The sequence below is a fragment of the Dermacentor silvarum genome, chromosome 2, assembly GCF_013339745.2.
Source record: "Dermacentor silvarum isolate Dsil-2018 chromosome 2, BIME_Dsil_1.4, whole genome shotgun sequence".
NCBI lineage: Eukaryota > Metazoa > Arthropoda > Arachnida > Ixodida > Ixodidae > Dermacentor > Dermacentor silvarum.
The window spans coordinates 166,321,395-166,339,147 of NC_051155.1; the positions used below are offsets into that span (position 1 = coordinate 166,321,395).

The 17,753-nt window shown below is 44.3% G+C and overlaps 1 protein-coding gene across 1 annotated transcript in view; it reads left to right on the forward strand.

Annotated features, from left to right (window-relative positions):
• The window catches only part of LOC119442044 (prolow-density lipoprotein receptor-related protein 1-like), a 219,829-nt gene that overhangs the window by 85,425 nt on the left and 116,651 nt on the right, over positions 1 to 17,753 (forward strand). Inside the window, 9 exon segments of the mRNA XM_049662961.1 lie at positions 12 to 138; positions 2,625 to 2,802; positions 6,668 to 6,789; positions 10,155 to 10,442; positions 11,072 to 11,200; positions 12,584 to 12,721; positions 13,663 to 13,788; positions 13,947 to 14,076; positions 14,750 to 15,067. Coding sequence (XP_049518918.1) covers positions 12 to 138; positions 2,625 to 2,802; positions 6,668 to 6,789; positions 10,155 to 10,442; positions 11,072 to 11,200; positions 12,584 to 12,721; positions 13,663 to 13,788; positions 13,947 to 14,076; positions 14,750 to 15,067 — 1,556 coding nt within the window.

The following is a 17,753-nucleotide window of genomic DNA, read 5'->3' on the forward strand; positions in this document are numbered from 1 at the left end:
TTCCTGTTCAGGTCATTCATGCAGTGAAACTGGATTTCGATTCCAAACGGCGCATGATCTACTGGTCAGACACTCACCTGAATGAGATAAAGCGGGCTTCCCTCCTAGGCTCAGCTGTGGAGACCATCATTGACACCGGTAAGTGCAGACGCGTGTTTTAGCTCATGTTTATTTATTTATTCATTTAATTTTTTTTTCTTGAAAGCTGCATTTGTTGTGGATGGATAATGTGGATGGATGACACAAGGCTGTCTGCGCTAGATTCCAGTGACGGCACTGTCGAAATACATTATATCATTTATACTATGCTGAGTTTAATACAGTTGACGCTCATTACAACTGATCGTGATAATCCTCTGAAAAAGGTCCGTTATATTCGAAGTCCATTCTATCTAAATTTAGGGCCACAGTATGGCGACAAATGGTGAAACTTAAAACCATAAGCGATTGCAAAAAGGATAAAACCATGAAAGTAAAATAAATTATTATAGATAAATGGGTTTACGCGGTATTCGTACAACCACACGATACGCCGTCTTCCTGTCTGCCATTTTCCGGATTCTGGTTGCTGAGAAATAGCAGTTTCCCAGTACTAGAGCATATAAACATCTGCACATTGGCTAACAGTGGGCACTGCTGTGCTGCCCACCCGACCTTAGTGTGTCACCTTTGCCGATTACACATACATCGGCTTCACTTTGTTCTTTAGACAAAACAGTGGCTGGCAGTATTAACTCACGCCTTAATTTTATCATTCGTGACAAGTGACGACCACTGTAAAATCTGTAGCACTAACAAGAGGCACAGTACGAGGCAATATCAACTCGGAGCATGTATCTGGCCATTGCTGCACTGCATGCGAGATGACTTGGATATCACGCGCCTCACAGTCCGGACGCCATGAATGGCAGCATATCTTTTTCTTTGTGTGAACTGGTGCGATGAGAAATAAAGCGTTCTCAAAACAGTGCATTTTGCTATTGTCAGTGGTTGTATTTGATGCGCAGTATGCTACTGCTTCGTTTTGAAGCTGGTTAGGCCTAGCGGCACTCTCGGCGCTTGCTTGGCACAGAGCCGACATCGGTGGGCGGCAATGCTCCACTTGCGTGGTAGACATAACTCCACCGGCAGGGCATTGCGCAGCACACTGTTGCGGGAAACTTGCCACTAGTATGTCAATTCCTTAAGAAAAAGTCAAAGGTAAACATTTGGCAGATATCTGCCTGGTTGAGGACAACTGAATCAAAGAGAAGGAGGGGCAGGGGTTGCTGTTGCTCTCAAGTCTCTCTCTCCAGTCGGTAGCCTCCTCCGTCGTCCAGAAGACCATGTTCCTGTCGAAAAGGCGCAGTGCATTGTGTATAAGATTACCCGCACCGAATGTCCCGCGTCGTATATTGGCGAGACTAAAAACTTCCCGGAAAGAATTCGTCAAACCAAGAATGACCTTCGCCACCTAAACAGAGAATGCAGTGCTGCAGCAGAACGGTGGGAGCTTTTAGAACTCTAGATTAGCCCCGATGGCACTGTCGTCTGTCTTGGAGAGAGAAAGCAGCCACCAGCTCCTTTTAGAATCCTGGCACATCCAGAAGACGACGGGCTAACATCAATTGTTCGTCAGGAACATTTCCCGCCGTTTACTACTCTTAAGGTCTATGAAAAATGTCTGCCTGCCTGTCAATAGTTGCGTGCAGTGTACTGCGACACTCGTGCATTGCCGCAGCGAAGTAAGTTGTATTCACACCATCTGACCGAAATTTGCCCCAAAATTTGCCAATAGTCCGTTATAGCTGGGTCCGTTCAAAAGCAGAATTGGTTGCATTGATAATATAGGCAGACCAAACTAAGTGAGAAGATTAGTCTGTTATATCCGAAATTCATGACGTCACTGCGAGCTAGTGCAGGAACTTGAAAGGTGACATCACTAGCTGTCTTTTGTTTTTGTGTCTTGTCTGGCTTACCGAGCATCTTCTCGCGTTACAAGTGACTTTTTTTGGTATTGTAGAAGCGTAATTTACTAATACAGCTAGAATAATTTTTCCCTTTAGTATGTCTTTAAACACAAGAAACTTAACTCATAGCCTATAGTAGCGTTCTTGATATGCTGGGGAGAAGTTTCAGTATGGATGGTTCAGAAAATATATTACTAAATAATTAACATATTAATGAAATGAATGAATTAACATTTTATAGTTTTTTTGTGCAAGTGTTATGGCCAGAAATAACGAAGTTGGTTTAATTTTTGTTGATGTGGAACTGTATTTGGCTATAACATTTAGAATGAAATGCAGTGCAGCAAGTTGTGACATTTAGTGGAATGCTGTGAAGCTGCTGGCATGCAGCCACTGAAAATGCAGTTTAAGCCTGATTTTATTAAACAACGTTTTACAAATACGTAAATAAGCCAAATAATTTTAATAGGCAGTGAAAACAAATGTTTGATATGTACGCTTTGTGTGTGAAGCTTTTTAAATTTAGAAATAGCTTTTAAATGAGCATTATTATGTGATGGTTCCCACTTCAATAGTTCAAATGAAATCCGTGGCTCCGAGTTAAACATATTGCATGACTACTTGCGCATGCTGGCAAAACTAAGCTGGACTGATGGGGTTGTGGTGTCCATGCAGTTATTGAAAATCCATATGGCTTTGCTGTGGACTGGATCTCGAGAAACATGTTCTTCACGTCCTATGGAGAGGCAGGCAAGCACATCTTTGCTTGCAGCCTGGATGGGGAGTATGTGTCGTCCATTATAGATACCAACCTGGACTCGCCGGGTTCCCTGGCAGTTCATCCCACGTTGGGGTGAGAACACCATCTTCGATTGTTTTCTTTATATTTGGGGCCTCAAATTAAGTGAATTTTCTTTGCTGCATTGGTTTCTGTTTTGTGCACTGGTTGACACCATTAGCCATTTGATTTTACTGCAGGAGATGAAAGAGGCACTAGATTGGTTCATGCACCGGACTCGTTTGGAAAGAAAGCACCTTTGTTTTATAAGATGGCGAGGCTAGTCAAGCTGCTTTAACACAGCTTTTATCTCACTTTCCTCTGCCATATATGTGCATTCTGGTATGCACCAGTGTAGGGAAATAAAATCAACTCAAATCAACATTGAAATTGCTGGGTTATTGATAAATCTGTTTATCTTACTAAACGAGTGACTAAATTGTTATAGTAGATTAGACTTGTGTGCTGCACTACTGTATTTGTATGTATATAATGTTGCCACGAAGATAGAGCAGCTGAGGAGGACTTTCAATGACTTACAAAATGTTTATGAAATAGCATTACAGATATTATGTGAATGAAGGATGTGCAATGTGGCTGTAGTCCATGGTTTTAAAGGAGTATCTCACTTTGTTTTTCTTTAAAGGTAGTTGTTGGCTCTGTAAACTATAGTGTGAAGATTTAATTCCTTGGAAAGTGCAACAAATCATTAATTGCATCATCTCTTAACATAACCACTCCCCGATGAATGCTATGACCAGTGCAACATTGTGTGTGAAACAGGGGGCTTTTTACATTGCAGAAATTGTAGATAGTGGTCACGTGGTGTTGCTAACCACTCATGCATTCATGCATGCACCAGTCAGCCTGGTGTAATGGTTGAAAGCCGCACGATGACTCTGTCGCTGAAAGCTTGGCAAGCATTGCCAAATTGGGCTGTACTCTTTTTTGCATTTGCCTCACGATAAATCTGGTTGGTCCCTTGCTATAACCCTCTCAGGTAATGCTGGGAGTCCTTCTCACCTCTTGCCTCTTGTTGAATGTTCAGTACACTGGGCTCACGGCGGCATCATCATGGTGTTGTGAGGCATGTTAGTGGTGTGTGGTACCACAAGACCACCATTTTCACCTTCAGAGACATAACCGACCCCCTGCTTATGTCTAACTAAAGTCACGCTTGTCGGGATATGGGAGGATGCCAGCGGCCCTCTGCCTCGACACACCGAGCCCCGCGGTTGGCGCATGCCTGCACATCAACCGCGGTTCGGTACAAGCTCGAGGAAACAAAAGACGACAACCACGTGTACACTCGAAAAGCATTTATTACGACTGCAACTAACACTTCGAGCAGGCCAGCTAGCTATAGTTGACATTGCTGAGGGTTCCCTCGAAGAGAATAATACACTGGGTAAAGAAGGGCTTCCGACTTACCAGCTGGGGAATACGGGGGGCCGCGGCGTTTGCCGCGGCAAGAACGCGGTTGACTAACCACGTGCGGGAATACGGGAGCGGCGGCGGAGACTTCCGCCATCGCCGCTTGCTGGGGACCAAAGAGACCCGGGCGATATCAGCGGGATCTCACGTGACCCACCCGGTGGCGCTGATAGCGCTTGCGATTCCCGCGTGCCGCCCGCGGAAGGAAAGTTTCCCCTCTCCCAACTCTCCCTGGCACGCATGCGCGTGACGCGACGTTGGCTGCCCGTGCGGCGGTTATGGGACCCGAGGATTCCCACATCCCTCCACCCTTAAATATTGCCCTACGACAGAGAAATCGCTGGAACGACGGCATTGACAAAGTATCCGGGCAGATGCGATTGTAAACTCCGGCAGGAAATGTCCGAATCCACGTTGATAGGCAGCACAGTCCTGTGTGGCGGCCGCCTACATGTGGCAGCCGTCAAAGTGGTTGACGATGACGGGGGCTGAAGATGGCTTGCCCTCAAGATGCGCGCCGCCATGTCCACCCGGGAACAGCGGGTCAGGACTTTCTCGAAGCGGCGCGTGCGCCGGCACGATGAACCTCGCACCGTCGTGGGAGTATGATGGTAGGCCTCCCTCCTCGTGGCTGTCATGTGCTGCTGCATCGGGCCGCGAACAGGGAGGGGCCGAGACAGCAGGCAGGGACGTGGACCATGGCAGCAATAGCAAGTCGAGGCGGCTTCACTCGTTCTGCAAAGTCGCTCAAATGCACTCCACAAACACTTAGAATTAAGGCAGTAGAGGCCATCGCAGCGTCGGCCGTCTGACACGATGCTGAACCACCCGTCTACCGCATAGCTTTATGTGGTAACGAGAAGAAAAAAAACAATCCAGTTCGTTTGAATGAAGTTATTCGCATCGACCGAATTTTTCCGGTCCCATACAGCGCACAAAAGGGCGATGCTCGTATGAACAAAGCGCTCTCTGGTCCCCCGAGATTTCGGTTATTCCGCCCGCAAAATATTGAGTTCAACTGAACAACATAAGCTTTCTATTTCGAACGAGGTTTCTCCGCTGGGGCGAGTATAGCAAAACTAGCAAATCCGTTTGCACCCGCTAAATGTCACGGCATGATCGTCTTCGAACTTGCGACCGGCAGCTCCGCAAAGCCTTAGGCCTAATCGCGTCCATGACAGATACCAATGCCACAAAAGACCCATAAAGGGTTCCAATGAGCCGCCGCGAGGAGATGCAGGCCTAGCTAAGCGGTCCCCGCTCGCTGCTCAACACGCAGCTTTCGAGCTGACTCCTGGGACTGCGCCCCGCTGACGTCCTAGCCAGCGTTTCCGGCGCCCAGCTCCCAGAGCCAAAGATACAGAAAGGAGGCTATTTACATATGTACAGGGAAAATCGACCACCGCGTCGGCTGCTGCACTCGCTCGCTTCGGGCGTACTCTTAGGAGAAAACTCACTGCAAATCTCAGCGTCTACACGAGTTCGGCGACACTGGCGCAGCGTTAACTCGCCCTCAAGAAAGCACACACAGATCTAGCTAGCAATCACGCCTTCGGCTGAGGCCTAACGCTGGTCCGGACAAAGCCTTCAGGCTTCCTCGCATCTGAACCGATCGTCGTCCCGTTTTCCAAGAGCTTGCCCCACGTTGGGAACGCCAAAATGTCGGGATATGGGGGGGATGCCAACGGCCCTCTGCCTCGACACACCGAGCCCCGCGGTTGGCGCATGCCTGCGCATCAACCGCGGTCCGGTACAAGCTCGAGGAAACAATAGACGACAACCACGTGTACACTCGGAAAGCATTTATTACGACTGCAACTAACACTTCGAGCAGGCCAGCTAGCTATAGTTGACATCTCTGAGGGTTCCCTCGAAGAGAATAATACACTAGGTAAAGAAGGGCTTCCGACTTACCAACTGGGGAATATGGGGGGCCGCGGCAAGAACGCTGTTGACTAACCACGTGCGGGAATACGGGAGCGGCGGCGGAGACTTCCGCCATCGCCGCTTGCTGGGGACCAAAGAGACCCGGGCGATATCAGCGGGATCTCACGTGACCCACCCGGTGGCGCTGATAGCGCTTGCGATTCCCGCGCGCCGCCCGCGGAAGGAAAGTTTCCCCTCTCCCAACACTCCCTGGCACGCATGCGCTTGACGCGACGCTCGCTGCCCGTGCGGCGGTTATGGGACCCGAGGATTCCCACACGCTGCACTTGGTATTCATTTTGAACCGGTCAAATTAGAAGGTGATGGTAAATAATTATTTATTGCCCTCTCCAGGAATTTGCTGTAATTACTTGGTTAGCAGTTATTAAACGAAAAAAAAAAATGTGTCAGTACATTTTCAAGTGAGAACGCTGTAGTGTAGGATGACATACAATCTGCTACAGCTATGTGCAACGTGCACGTACACCAAGGCCCATGCAGGTGCACTTCATGCTGATGTAATGGGACCTTACGTGCTTCTGGGCCATCTTTTACACAGTCATTTATAACATTTTTCTAGGTTGATTATGTGGACTGACCATGGCTTGCCCCATGAAAGAATTCAAGTTGCAAAGATGGATGGTTCATCACGAAAGACACTAACATCACGCCTCGATAACCCAAAGCTTGAAGGATCTACGAGTGAGTATTGTGTGGTGTTGCAGAGCTTGGTCTTTAGGCTTTAGAGAGAAAGATATGTTGTAAAGGAAAAGCTGAGAGGTCTGCCTGAACTGCAGTGTTTTGGCCAACTACTCAGCATTTGGGTAAGGGGAACATAGGAAAGGGAGAAAGTGACAAAGATGATTAGAAGGAGAGAAAAGTAGATGCACATGAATAAAATGAAAAAGAAAAAAGCCAACAGATCCCACGCGCTGTGGGAATTGGTGTTTTGCGAAGCAGTGTGCGGGGAGCCTACCAAGTTAACAAAACGACCATGAGAGCACCAAGATGTAGGCGGCTTTTTCCTGACCTACATGACACGCATGTCATGACATTCACGTCATGAGTCCTGAGGAGTCCCTTTAGCAATGCCTAGGAGACCTTAAGGCGAAAGCCTTAGCCATGCTCATGACTATGACTTTCACTTTTTTCCGGAGTCAGAACCCATTTCAGTGGCTTTTGAGTGTTAATAATTTTTTGCTGAGTCATTGTCATTTTTGCTGAGTTATGCTCATGACTATGATTTATACCAGCATCCTTTAGTGTTTCCTTCACTTAGTACCCACATCCGAGCCCAATTCAGTGGTTTTTGAGTGTTAATCATTTTCGCTGGGTCATTGTCATGACCTACATGACACGCATGTCATGACATTTGTGATTTATGTCATGACCTATCACTTATGTTCATCATACACTCCTGTCAGACTATGCCGATTTTGGTACCTACCAAGTTAACGAAACAACCATGAGAGCACCAAGACGTAGGTGGCTGTTTCATGACTTACATGACACACATGTCATGATATCCATGTCATGACCTATCATTTATGTTCGTTATATACTCGTGTCATAGTATGCCAATTTTGGTACATACCAAGTTAACGAAACGATCATGAGAGCACAAAGGCGTAGGTGGCTAGATACATACATACATACATACATACATACATACATACATACATACACACACACACACACACACACACACACACACACACACACACACACACACACACACACACATCACGGCGGCCGCATTTCGATGGGGGCGAAATCCGAAAACACCCGTGTACTTAGATTTAGGTGCACGTTAAAGAACCCCTGGTGGTCCAAATTTCCGGAGTCCCCCACTTCGGCGTGCCTCATAATCAGAACTGGTTTTGGCACGTAAGACCCCATAAATTAATACATACACACACACACACACACACACACACACACACACACACACACACACACACACACACACATACATACAGTCAAAGTAGCAAATGTTCGCCAAGAAATGCTTCGCATTTAAAACTGGAAACACTAATAAGCAGCTGTTTTGCACCTCTGTCTACAGCATATTTGCTGAAGACGGCAGAGTTGACAAGCCGGAAATGTTGCACAGCAGATCATGTGGCTACCTGCGGTGTGTCTGGTGCTCATGTGTGGCTTTCCAAGCTTAATAATTCAGAAATATGCTTGAAGGACTAGCTGAAAAAGGAAGCTCTTGTTATAAAGAAATGCCCATTTACAATATCCATGAATGGCAAAAGCAAAATGGTACTGCCATGTTTGTTTGGGAAATGTGTTCTGCGAACAAAGCTTGCTGCTGCAAGTTGCAGTGTGTAGCTGCTTTTAGGCACAAACTAATACCACTAAACATTTATTGTGCATACCAATTTGAGCATTGTTAGGCCTTTAAAGCTTCTAGGGATACAAAATCATCGTGGAATCATTGATAGGTTATATATTACTCCAGGTTCGAACAAGAGTGATTGTTACATGTTAACACAAGCTGCCGAGGTTGAAATCTTTTACTCTATGTTTAAGCCACATTTGCAAAAATTGTTGGTGTTATGTCTCTACGGGAGTTCAGGGTTCTAAGGGATACATTTTGGAACCCATAACAGGCCCCTTAATCTTACTAAATGGCATTGGCAATCCATGCTCCTTTCTCCTACTTGATGAAAGAATGCAGTTTCCAACATGCCACATTTAAATGTTTTAGATCTTGTCGTTGACCGCAGCTTCTTGTTTTGTAAGGATGGCACTCGGCCAGATTAACTTTTATCAAACACCTTAGTGCAGATTTGGTGCCTCGCTACTGTCGTTCTGGGGTAGACAGAGTAATGAGGTTGGTCTTATAGGATTCCTTGAATCATGCATGCAGAGGCCACTGATACCTGTTATAAATCTGAGGAACTGATTTTTCACAAACCTTTCTGAAAAGCAGGTTTGCATAAAATTAGAATCAATTGAGATAAGCAAAAATGCACTTCATATTCGAAATAATCACATAAAAATATTTACAACTTTTCAGCATCATAACTCAAAATAATTTTTTTTTAAATTTTAGTTTTAGACCCAACTCTCCTTGTATGCACACAGCACTAAAATGAACAATAAAATTTTCAGTTCACTGCAACATGTACTTCATAATCTTCTGCCAATGTCCATGGCATTTTTGTTTTACAGTGAAGCTGTTAATGCGATAAAAGCGGTCGAAAATGTTATATGCAAGTTCTCACAGTTTTCTTTTTTTTTTAAAGCTACACAACTGACAAGTTTTATATTTTGAGAAAATGTGCCGAATGATAGGGCTAATATGCGGGGCAATTTTGAAGTGTGTATGCCAATGTTAAATGAACATTACTAAACCACATTGAAAATGAACATTTTCGGCCCATTTAAAGGCCGAAAATGTATGAAACGCTTCAGAAGTTTCTCCACTTGCCTGAATGGGCCAAGAATGACACAGCGTTCATATTTTGAGGAAATGGGGCCCCATCAATAGGCAATGCGTACCGAAATTTTGAAGTGTGTAGGTGAATTATGTGCTTTGAAATTAATCGCTGAATACTCTTCTTCAACTATTTTTTATGCACTACACAAGGCATGTAGTTGCTTTCCCCCGGTCTCCTCGATGAGCTGTGCAAGGCACAGTGTTTATATATAGGTGAAGTAAGAGGCATGTTGTTAGTGACGAACAATAAATGTTTAATCTGTATAGGTGATTTACAGCCTTTGTAGAAAGTTATTCAAGCATTCCAGAGTGTCACACTATGGCCAATTATCTGCCCGAAGTGAAATGTGTGTGGATGAATTACTGCCTTTGTAAAAATTCCTTAACAAGTGCTAGAAAGTGTCATATGCGGGCAAGCTTTCAAGCGGAACAGTTATATATGGGCCACGTTTTTAAGTATGTGATTTAATTACAGGCAGCTGAAACTATTACTGCAATCTGCTCAACATAAGCAGTTTCTCTGGAAATTGGGTTTTGATTTTGCAAGGTCGCACAAGTCTGCTGTAATATTTTTAGTCTTCCTTAACTTTCGATTTTTCTGGGATTTGAAATGCAGGCTTGACAGTGGACTTTGAGACAAACCACTTGTACTGGGTGAACCGTGACCAAGGCATGGTCCAGCGACTGCTGCTGACCAGTCCAGATCCTGTGTTTGAGAACCTGGATGTGGCGCTGGGCGGAGAGCAGCCACATGCTCTCGCCATCTATGGCTCACAGCTGCTGTTGGCCACTGACTATGCCATACATGTTGCTGACAAGCGCAGCCCCAGAAATTGCACTGTCCTGCGCAACAACACAGATACTGTGCTAGCGCTTGCTGTGTATGACGCAAGCCAACAAACTGGTAAGGAGCACTGTTACCTTAATTTTTTTCTGGAAGGATTCCAATGTCAGTTGCCATACATCACTGCAGCAGATTGTATATCATGCCATGCCAAATGCTTGCCTTTTTATTAAAAGCACAGCTTACAGTTGAATTACATGTCATTAGCTGACATTATAATCTTGATATTTATCTTTGACTCTCTCAAGTTGCTCAAAGTCCCTTGTCACACTATATTTGTGGTCATTTGGAAACAGTCAATTAATCAATCGCTTCAATGCCAAATAACAGAAACGTAGATGCAAAGCTACCTGGACTGATAGCCTGCTATGGCTAATGTACATCCTTGTAAAAGATGCTGTTGTCATGTTATACTTCTGGAAATACAGTGGGCCAACCAACTCTGATGGCCAACTCTTCATTTATATGGCTATCCATTTAACTGATTTCTGCTCATCATGATTCTACTGCATGTATGAAGCCAATGAATAAGACTGCATTTATTTTTCTGGCTACCATGTGTACCATGTGTAGGATTGATTCAACTGCCTCAGTAATTAGGAATTTCATTTAAAGCTGTAAGAAAATAAAACACCATTGTTGTACCGTAAGCTTGTTTGTCATGGCCTCCTGTTTTGTTATTTGTTCAGGCGAAAATCTGTGCAGCAAGAATAATGGAAACTGCTCTCACCTTTGTTTGCCGACATCACAAACTACGAGGGTCTGCAAGTGCACAACTGGATTCCTGCCTGATCCAAGTGACGAGACCAAGTGTGTTGGTAAGCATTTTAAAAATAATGTGAACTGAGAACTTCACTAATTGCGTGTCGGATAACATTGCACAGATATTGTTAACGCAACCACACGATGCTTTTGAAAACAACCTTGAGAGGTTTAAGTATCGTCAACATTGTTATGGTGGTGGTGTTATCAACAGCTAATCAACATAAAATCTCTGACTTTGTGAACGAAGAATAGACAGGCGCCCAGCATGGGCTGATAACACATGGCAGTTACAGCAAATAGGCACAAGTGACTAGGCAGAGATGACATAACAAGCACTGATTGACCAACTGAAAGCTTACTGCATGCATTGCCAACTTTTACACAGCTCTGCAAAAATTGCCTAGGATTTTGCTCATGACATCAAAAAAAAACTTACCATGCTCTGTGCACATAACTCGTGCCTATACACATGTATGAACTGCTGCACATTGATGATGCTTGCTGCTCATACGATCATTTTCTCTGCCTAATTCATCGTGCCTTTGTGCTTTTACCTTAGAGGAGTAGTGACCCAACTTTCTGAACTTGTAATTTTTTAAAAATAAATGGAAGTCCAAGCCCTTGGAACTCAAGAAAAAATACTGGCAAATGTTAAAGTGCCCTAAATTTTTTACTATGGTACTTCTTACCATGGACCAGTTTCGGTACCTAGGAGGTGGGTGTGTCATGATGTCATGATATACTGGCCCACTCCACTAATGCGATACCTAGCCTTATTGCCATATGGCATCAGCAAATTTTGCTCGCTCTGTGTCAAGATATCACGATAATGTCGCTGACTCTGTGCCCTGCATTTAAAACCAACTTTAAAAAAATAAACTTTACTTTAAAGTTAAGATATCTTATAACTTCCTACCAACCTTCGTACTTGATAACTGTCCTCTTTTATGTGTGAGAAGCTCATATTAGAGTTTCTACAAGTTTACCCGCTGTGGTGATGTAGTGGCTATGGCGTTGCGCTTAGTTACTAAGTCCGAGGGCGAGGTATCGAAATCCTGGCCATGGCAGCCACATTTTGATGGAGGTGAAATGCAAAAACGCTCGTATACCGTGAATTAGGTGCACTTTAAAGAACCCAAGGTGGTCAAAATTAACCTGGAGTTCCTACTGCGTGCCTCATAATCAAATTGTGGTTTTGGCACGTATAACCCCAGAATTATTTATATTTCCTTCAAGCTTAAAAATATGTGTCGGTGCTGCGTCGGTGTACCAATATTTTTGTATGTTAGAGATTTGTTCTGTACTGTAATATGTGTCATGTGTCACATTGATCATGCTCTCAGTATGCTTTGAAAAATTCATTGTGAATAGAGTTCTTGCTGCTTCGATTGTTGAGTTGTCCCGTGTTTCTTAATTTCTTTTTTTTTTTTACTCAGGCTACGCTGAATTTCTTTTGTACTCCATCAACTATGAGATACGGGGCAACTCCTTGGTGTCGTCATCATCACCATCTCAGCGTGTGCTGGCTCCCATCTCCAGAGTCTCTATGGCAACATCTATTGACTTTGTTGATGGTTGGTGGTTATTTTGTGGTTTCTTCATACCCCACAAGGAAGTTTTGAAAGCGTGAGATATATATTGTGGCAAAGGCATGTTACTATAGAATGACTTCTGTTGAGTCGTAGATTGCCTGGGGTTTGAACGTCTTACAGCGCTAGAAAAATGAAAACACAGCAAGAAGACAGAAAGGGCACTAATCCTTGCTGTGTCTTCTCCTTGCCGATTTCTTGCCGTGTGTCTGTTTTCTAGCACTGTAAATATGTGAGGACTATTCTAACCAGTAAGCCCAGCTTTCCGCCTTAACTACTGCCTGAGGTTTATTTGTGATTGTTTGCAGTACTATATAGGAACAGGGGTAGGCTATGGTAGGTGGGAAGAAAAGACTGTGTGGCACGAACGTGCATATGTGAGACTCTAGTGAGAGTGCACATGTAACGCCTCATGCCGAGTAATTTCGTGCTCTTCCTGCAGAAATAGAAGGTGGCTGGTGCCAACATCATTGTCAAGCTTTTGATTTTAGGTAGTTTTGTGGCTGTAAACAAGCTGCACACTTGTAAACAAAGTGGGGAATGTGACATGAGTTAATGTATGGGTGTAGGCAAAGAGCAGATGCGTAAACTGGCTTGCTGCTTGTTTTTCGCGATCTGCTACCTTCAATGATAACCATGGAAAGAAAACTTTCTAAAACTTTCCTCAAGCTGTTTATCTTGACTTTTGACTCAGCATGTGTATGCAGAATTTGTCCCTACTGTATAGTTGTTATGAATACAGACTTATTCATGCACTTAAGGCCCTATAGACATTCCATCTCTCTTTTTTTTATCAGATATTCCTGTGCAGTTTGTCTGTAGAAACCTTGTTTGTACATGCACCATAGGGTTCTTTTGGCTCGATTTTGAACTTTGTTTATTGTCTTATGTCTTCTTTTTTTTTTTTCGCACATCTATTCTTCCAGAATACATCTACTGGGTGGATTCAGAAGGGGGGAGCATCACACGAATTCACAGAGACATGACTGGACGAGAGACTGTTATCAGTGGTCTTGATGCCATTGAAGGACTTGCAATTGACTGGGTAGCAGGTAATCATTCCATGCATTTTCTGTTTGGCTAGTCGAGCATAAATGAGGTTGAAGGTTGGGGGCAGTGGTTTGTTCTTCGTTGCACAAATAACTATGAACACTGTAAATATGTTGAAATGATGCCAAGTGTTAGGTCATGCAAATTTCCTCCTTTGTAGGCAACATGTACTGGATTGACCCTTCGTACGATGTCATCGAAGTGTCGCGGCTCAATGGATCCGGCCGATATGTTCTCCTTTCTGGTAACATGGATAAGCCTCGGGCCATTGTTGTGCATCCGTACAAAGGGTAAGTTGTTGCTTGTTTGCTGCACCATGTTCTCTTGGTTGGATATTAGTGAAGGGAACAACACCTGGGTGCTATTAACCTCATGTAAAATTCTTTTAAGGCATTTGACTTTCTCTGATGACTTGAAAAGCTGTAGTTGTCAAATTAGTAAAGAGTTTGAACTGGTCTCCCTCATTTGACAAGTGCACAGCCATGATCAGTAATTTACAGTGGCACAGAAATATTTTTGGAAACCTTCGCATGAAAAGATGCCACAGCCATGATTAGCGATGATCAGTAATTTACAGTGGCACAGAAATATTTTTGGAAACTTTGGCATGAGAAGATAACCTTTTATGTGAGAGAGCTTGTATTATTTATACGAAACTCTGGCAACATAATTTGTGAGCATTATCAAGAAATCTAGCCAATCTTGGTAAATAAAGTGACCAGGATCAATGGACAGCAAGTAAATGTTGTACATGAGAAGATAACCTTTTATGTGAGAGAGCTTGTATTATTTATACGAAACTCTGGCAACATAATTTGTGAGCATTATCAAGAAATCTAGCCAATCTTGGTAAATAAAGTGACCAGGATCAATGGACAGCAAGTAAATGTTGTACATTTACTTGCTGCCAGCAGTGTGAGGACTTTGTTTTCATTTGCCTTTTCTTGTTTTGCAACCACACAGGTACATCTTTTGGAGTGATTGGGGTGTACCACCAAAGATAGAACGGGCAGCTCTGGATGGCTCAAACCGAATTGTCCTGGTCAATGCGTCAGTACAGCTAGTGAATGACCTGGCCATTGACTTTGAAGAAGACAAACTCTACTGGTGTGACTCGCGCACAGACACAATTGAGAGGATCAACTTGGATGGCACGGGACGTGAGACTGTCTTCCCAACACCTTCGGGAAAAGAGGAGGAAGACATAGAGGACTCACATCGTCCTCTCCAGAACCCTTTCTCGCTTGCAGTTCATGGCAGTTATGTCTACTGGGCTGACACGTAAGTCTCTAAGGGCATTAGACATTTCTTATCATTACAGTAAAACCTCGTTAATTTGACCCTCGTTAATTTGAAAAATCGGATAATTCGGACTCGTCCTCTGGTCCCAGCCAGTGTATGCATTATTCAATGCAACCAAACTCTCGTTAATTTGGACATATTTGGCCGCACATCGGTTGATTCGGAAAACTTTCGGAGATAGGCGAGCGAGGAGCGCCGCAAATGTGCGACGCAAAAGAGTAAAAACGGTGCTAGAGTCCATCCGAAACGAAGCAGCAGAGTCCACAACTTGCATAAAGTTGTGGACTCTGATGTTTGAAAAACATCAGAGTCCACAACTCTGATGTTTGTGGTAATGTTTGTGGTTGTGGTTAAAGGGGTGTGCTTTCAGGCACACCCCTTTCTCTAGCCTGTACAGCCATAGTCATCAGTGGAAATCGTACGTGAATGACAGCCACGCCGGAACGTTTCATGCCCATTTGTGCCTTTATTCGTACGTTTACCGCCGCGCATAGCACCGCGTTGACCGTGGGCTTTCATAATTACGTAGACGCCATCCATGATTGCGTTGATAGCGGCCGCGGTTTCTTCTGCAGCGGTTGCAGCAGACAGTAGTTTCGTGTTGACTCGTTACGTGTGTTGGCCGCGTGCCTGAAAAACTGCGTAGTCACCATCTATGGTCGCATCGATAGCTACCGCGGTTTGCTGCTACAGTTGATAGCTACCGCAGTTGTTGCAGCGAACGGTAGTTTCGATCTGACTCGGTACGTGCGTGAGCCGCATGCCTTCAGCACCGCAAAGTCGCCGTTCATAATCACGTCGACAGCGGCCGTGGTTTCTTCTGCAGCGGTTGCCGCAAACAGTTATTTCTTTTAAACTCGGTGCAAAGCTCTTGAGGATGAAGAGCATCGGCTACATTGCGATGGACGGACGATCTGTTGGCAATCTGCTCACTGGCAACAAAATAATCAGGATGTGCGCATGCTATTGCAAACTGTGTCGCAAAGGAACCACGGCCGTGCTGCGAAGGAAGAGTTGAGGCCTCGATCGCCGCGGCGAGAGCGAATGAGTCACGAGATTATGGCAATTGCATCTTCCACAGTGCTTTTGCGCAAAATAACAACAGGATTTGCTCATTCATTCACTAAATAAAAACGTGGTGATGTAGTAAGCATTTACTTATTGTTTTCTGGATACCCTCGATAATTCGACAGTCAGTTAATTTTGCCATTTTCATCAGTCCCATGAAATCCGAATTAATGAGGTTTTACTGTACCTATTTCATTGAAAAATGCTTACTTGCTTGTAAGAATGTTGCAAGCTCAAATCAGATTTTAATATCATGTACTCTTTACAGGAGTTTTTGGAAGCACATTTATAGCGAGCAGCTGTCTCAGATATACATGCCACTGATTCTGCCCGCTTGCTTTTCGTGCTTCAATATGTCTCCCTCTTGCCCTTATTGTACAACCATCACTCCTTGTTTGCCAAGCCATGGTGCATGAAGCAGTCATCAAACAGCAAGAGATGAAAGAAGTTGAGCAATACTGACAGCCATTTTCATTTCATGTTACATGAAATTTCTCTATTCACTTGTGAGAACCTTTAGGTAACTTGGGCCATGTTCTTGAACAATAACTTTCAGCAGTTCTCTAGGCATTTGCGAATGTGGATTTTTATTTCGAAGCAAATTCAAAGCGAATGTAGTGCTTAGTACAAATATTTTTGAATCTAATATTAAATAGCTGTTGTGAAGAGAAATGGCTGCTAACTCATATTCATAGGAACTACGTACTGCGTATTAAAATTAATGATTTATTCTGTGGAAGAATGAGACCAAAATTTAGAACTCGTTAGGAGGAGGAAAAACATTTATTAAGAGAGAGAGAGAAAAAAAAAAACCAAGCAGGCGCCTTCCTGCTTGTGCTGGGAGGTGCCTTCAGTCCATGGCTCCTGCGGCTCTTGCTGTCTCGCAGGCCCGCCGCACCAGTTGTTGCTGGTCACGAGGGTCCAAGCTAGTCAGCCGGGCACCCCTACTGCTTGGGTGTGGGGTTGGGTATATGCGGGGCTACCTGTATTTTGGGGCACGCCCATGTGGTTTGATAAGGAAGCGTAGTCATTACAAAGGGGGCATTTGTACGAGTACAGTGCAGGGTGTATTGCGTGCTTAAATGGGGGTATGTGTTGGTTTGTAATTGTCGCCATGCTACTGCGTCTTCGCGGGAGAGGGTCTTGTGTGGGGGTGGGTATTGTCGTCTGTTCAATCTGTGGTGTTGTAATATGGCGTTGCATTGTAAAGGTACGGGCTCCATAGATGCGGCCGTATCCCTCTCTTGTGGCACCCGGGTGGCATGAGCTCGGGCTACAGTGTGCGCACGCTGATTTCCACGGAGGGACTCGTGTCCTGGAGTCCATACTGTTTCAACGTCGGGTAATTCAGAGGCTTGTTTAACTAAATGTCAAAGCTACAAAGAGGTTAATGAATAGCAAAACATGGTGCACGTAGGAAGTTTATAAGAACACATAAGTAAAACAATGCACAAATGAAAAATGTAGATTATTGCAATGACTAGACAAAGCGTAAACAGAATATAGTGGCATACCTATGCTTTTATTCTGATTAGACATCTCAGACTTATTAGATGTATCGGTGTACATACTGTGACTGAAGACAGCACGTGCACAC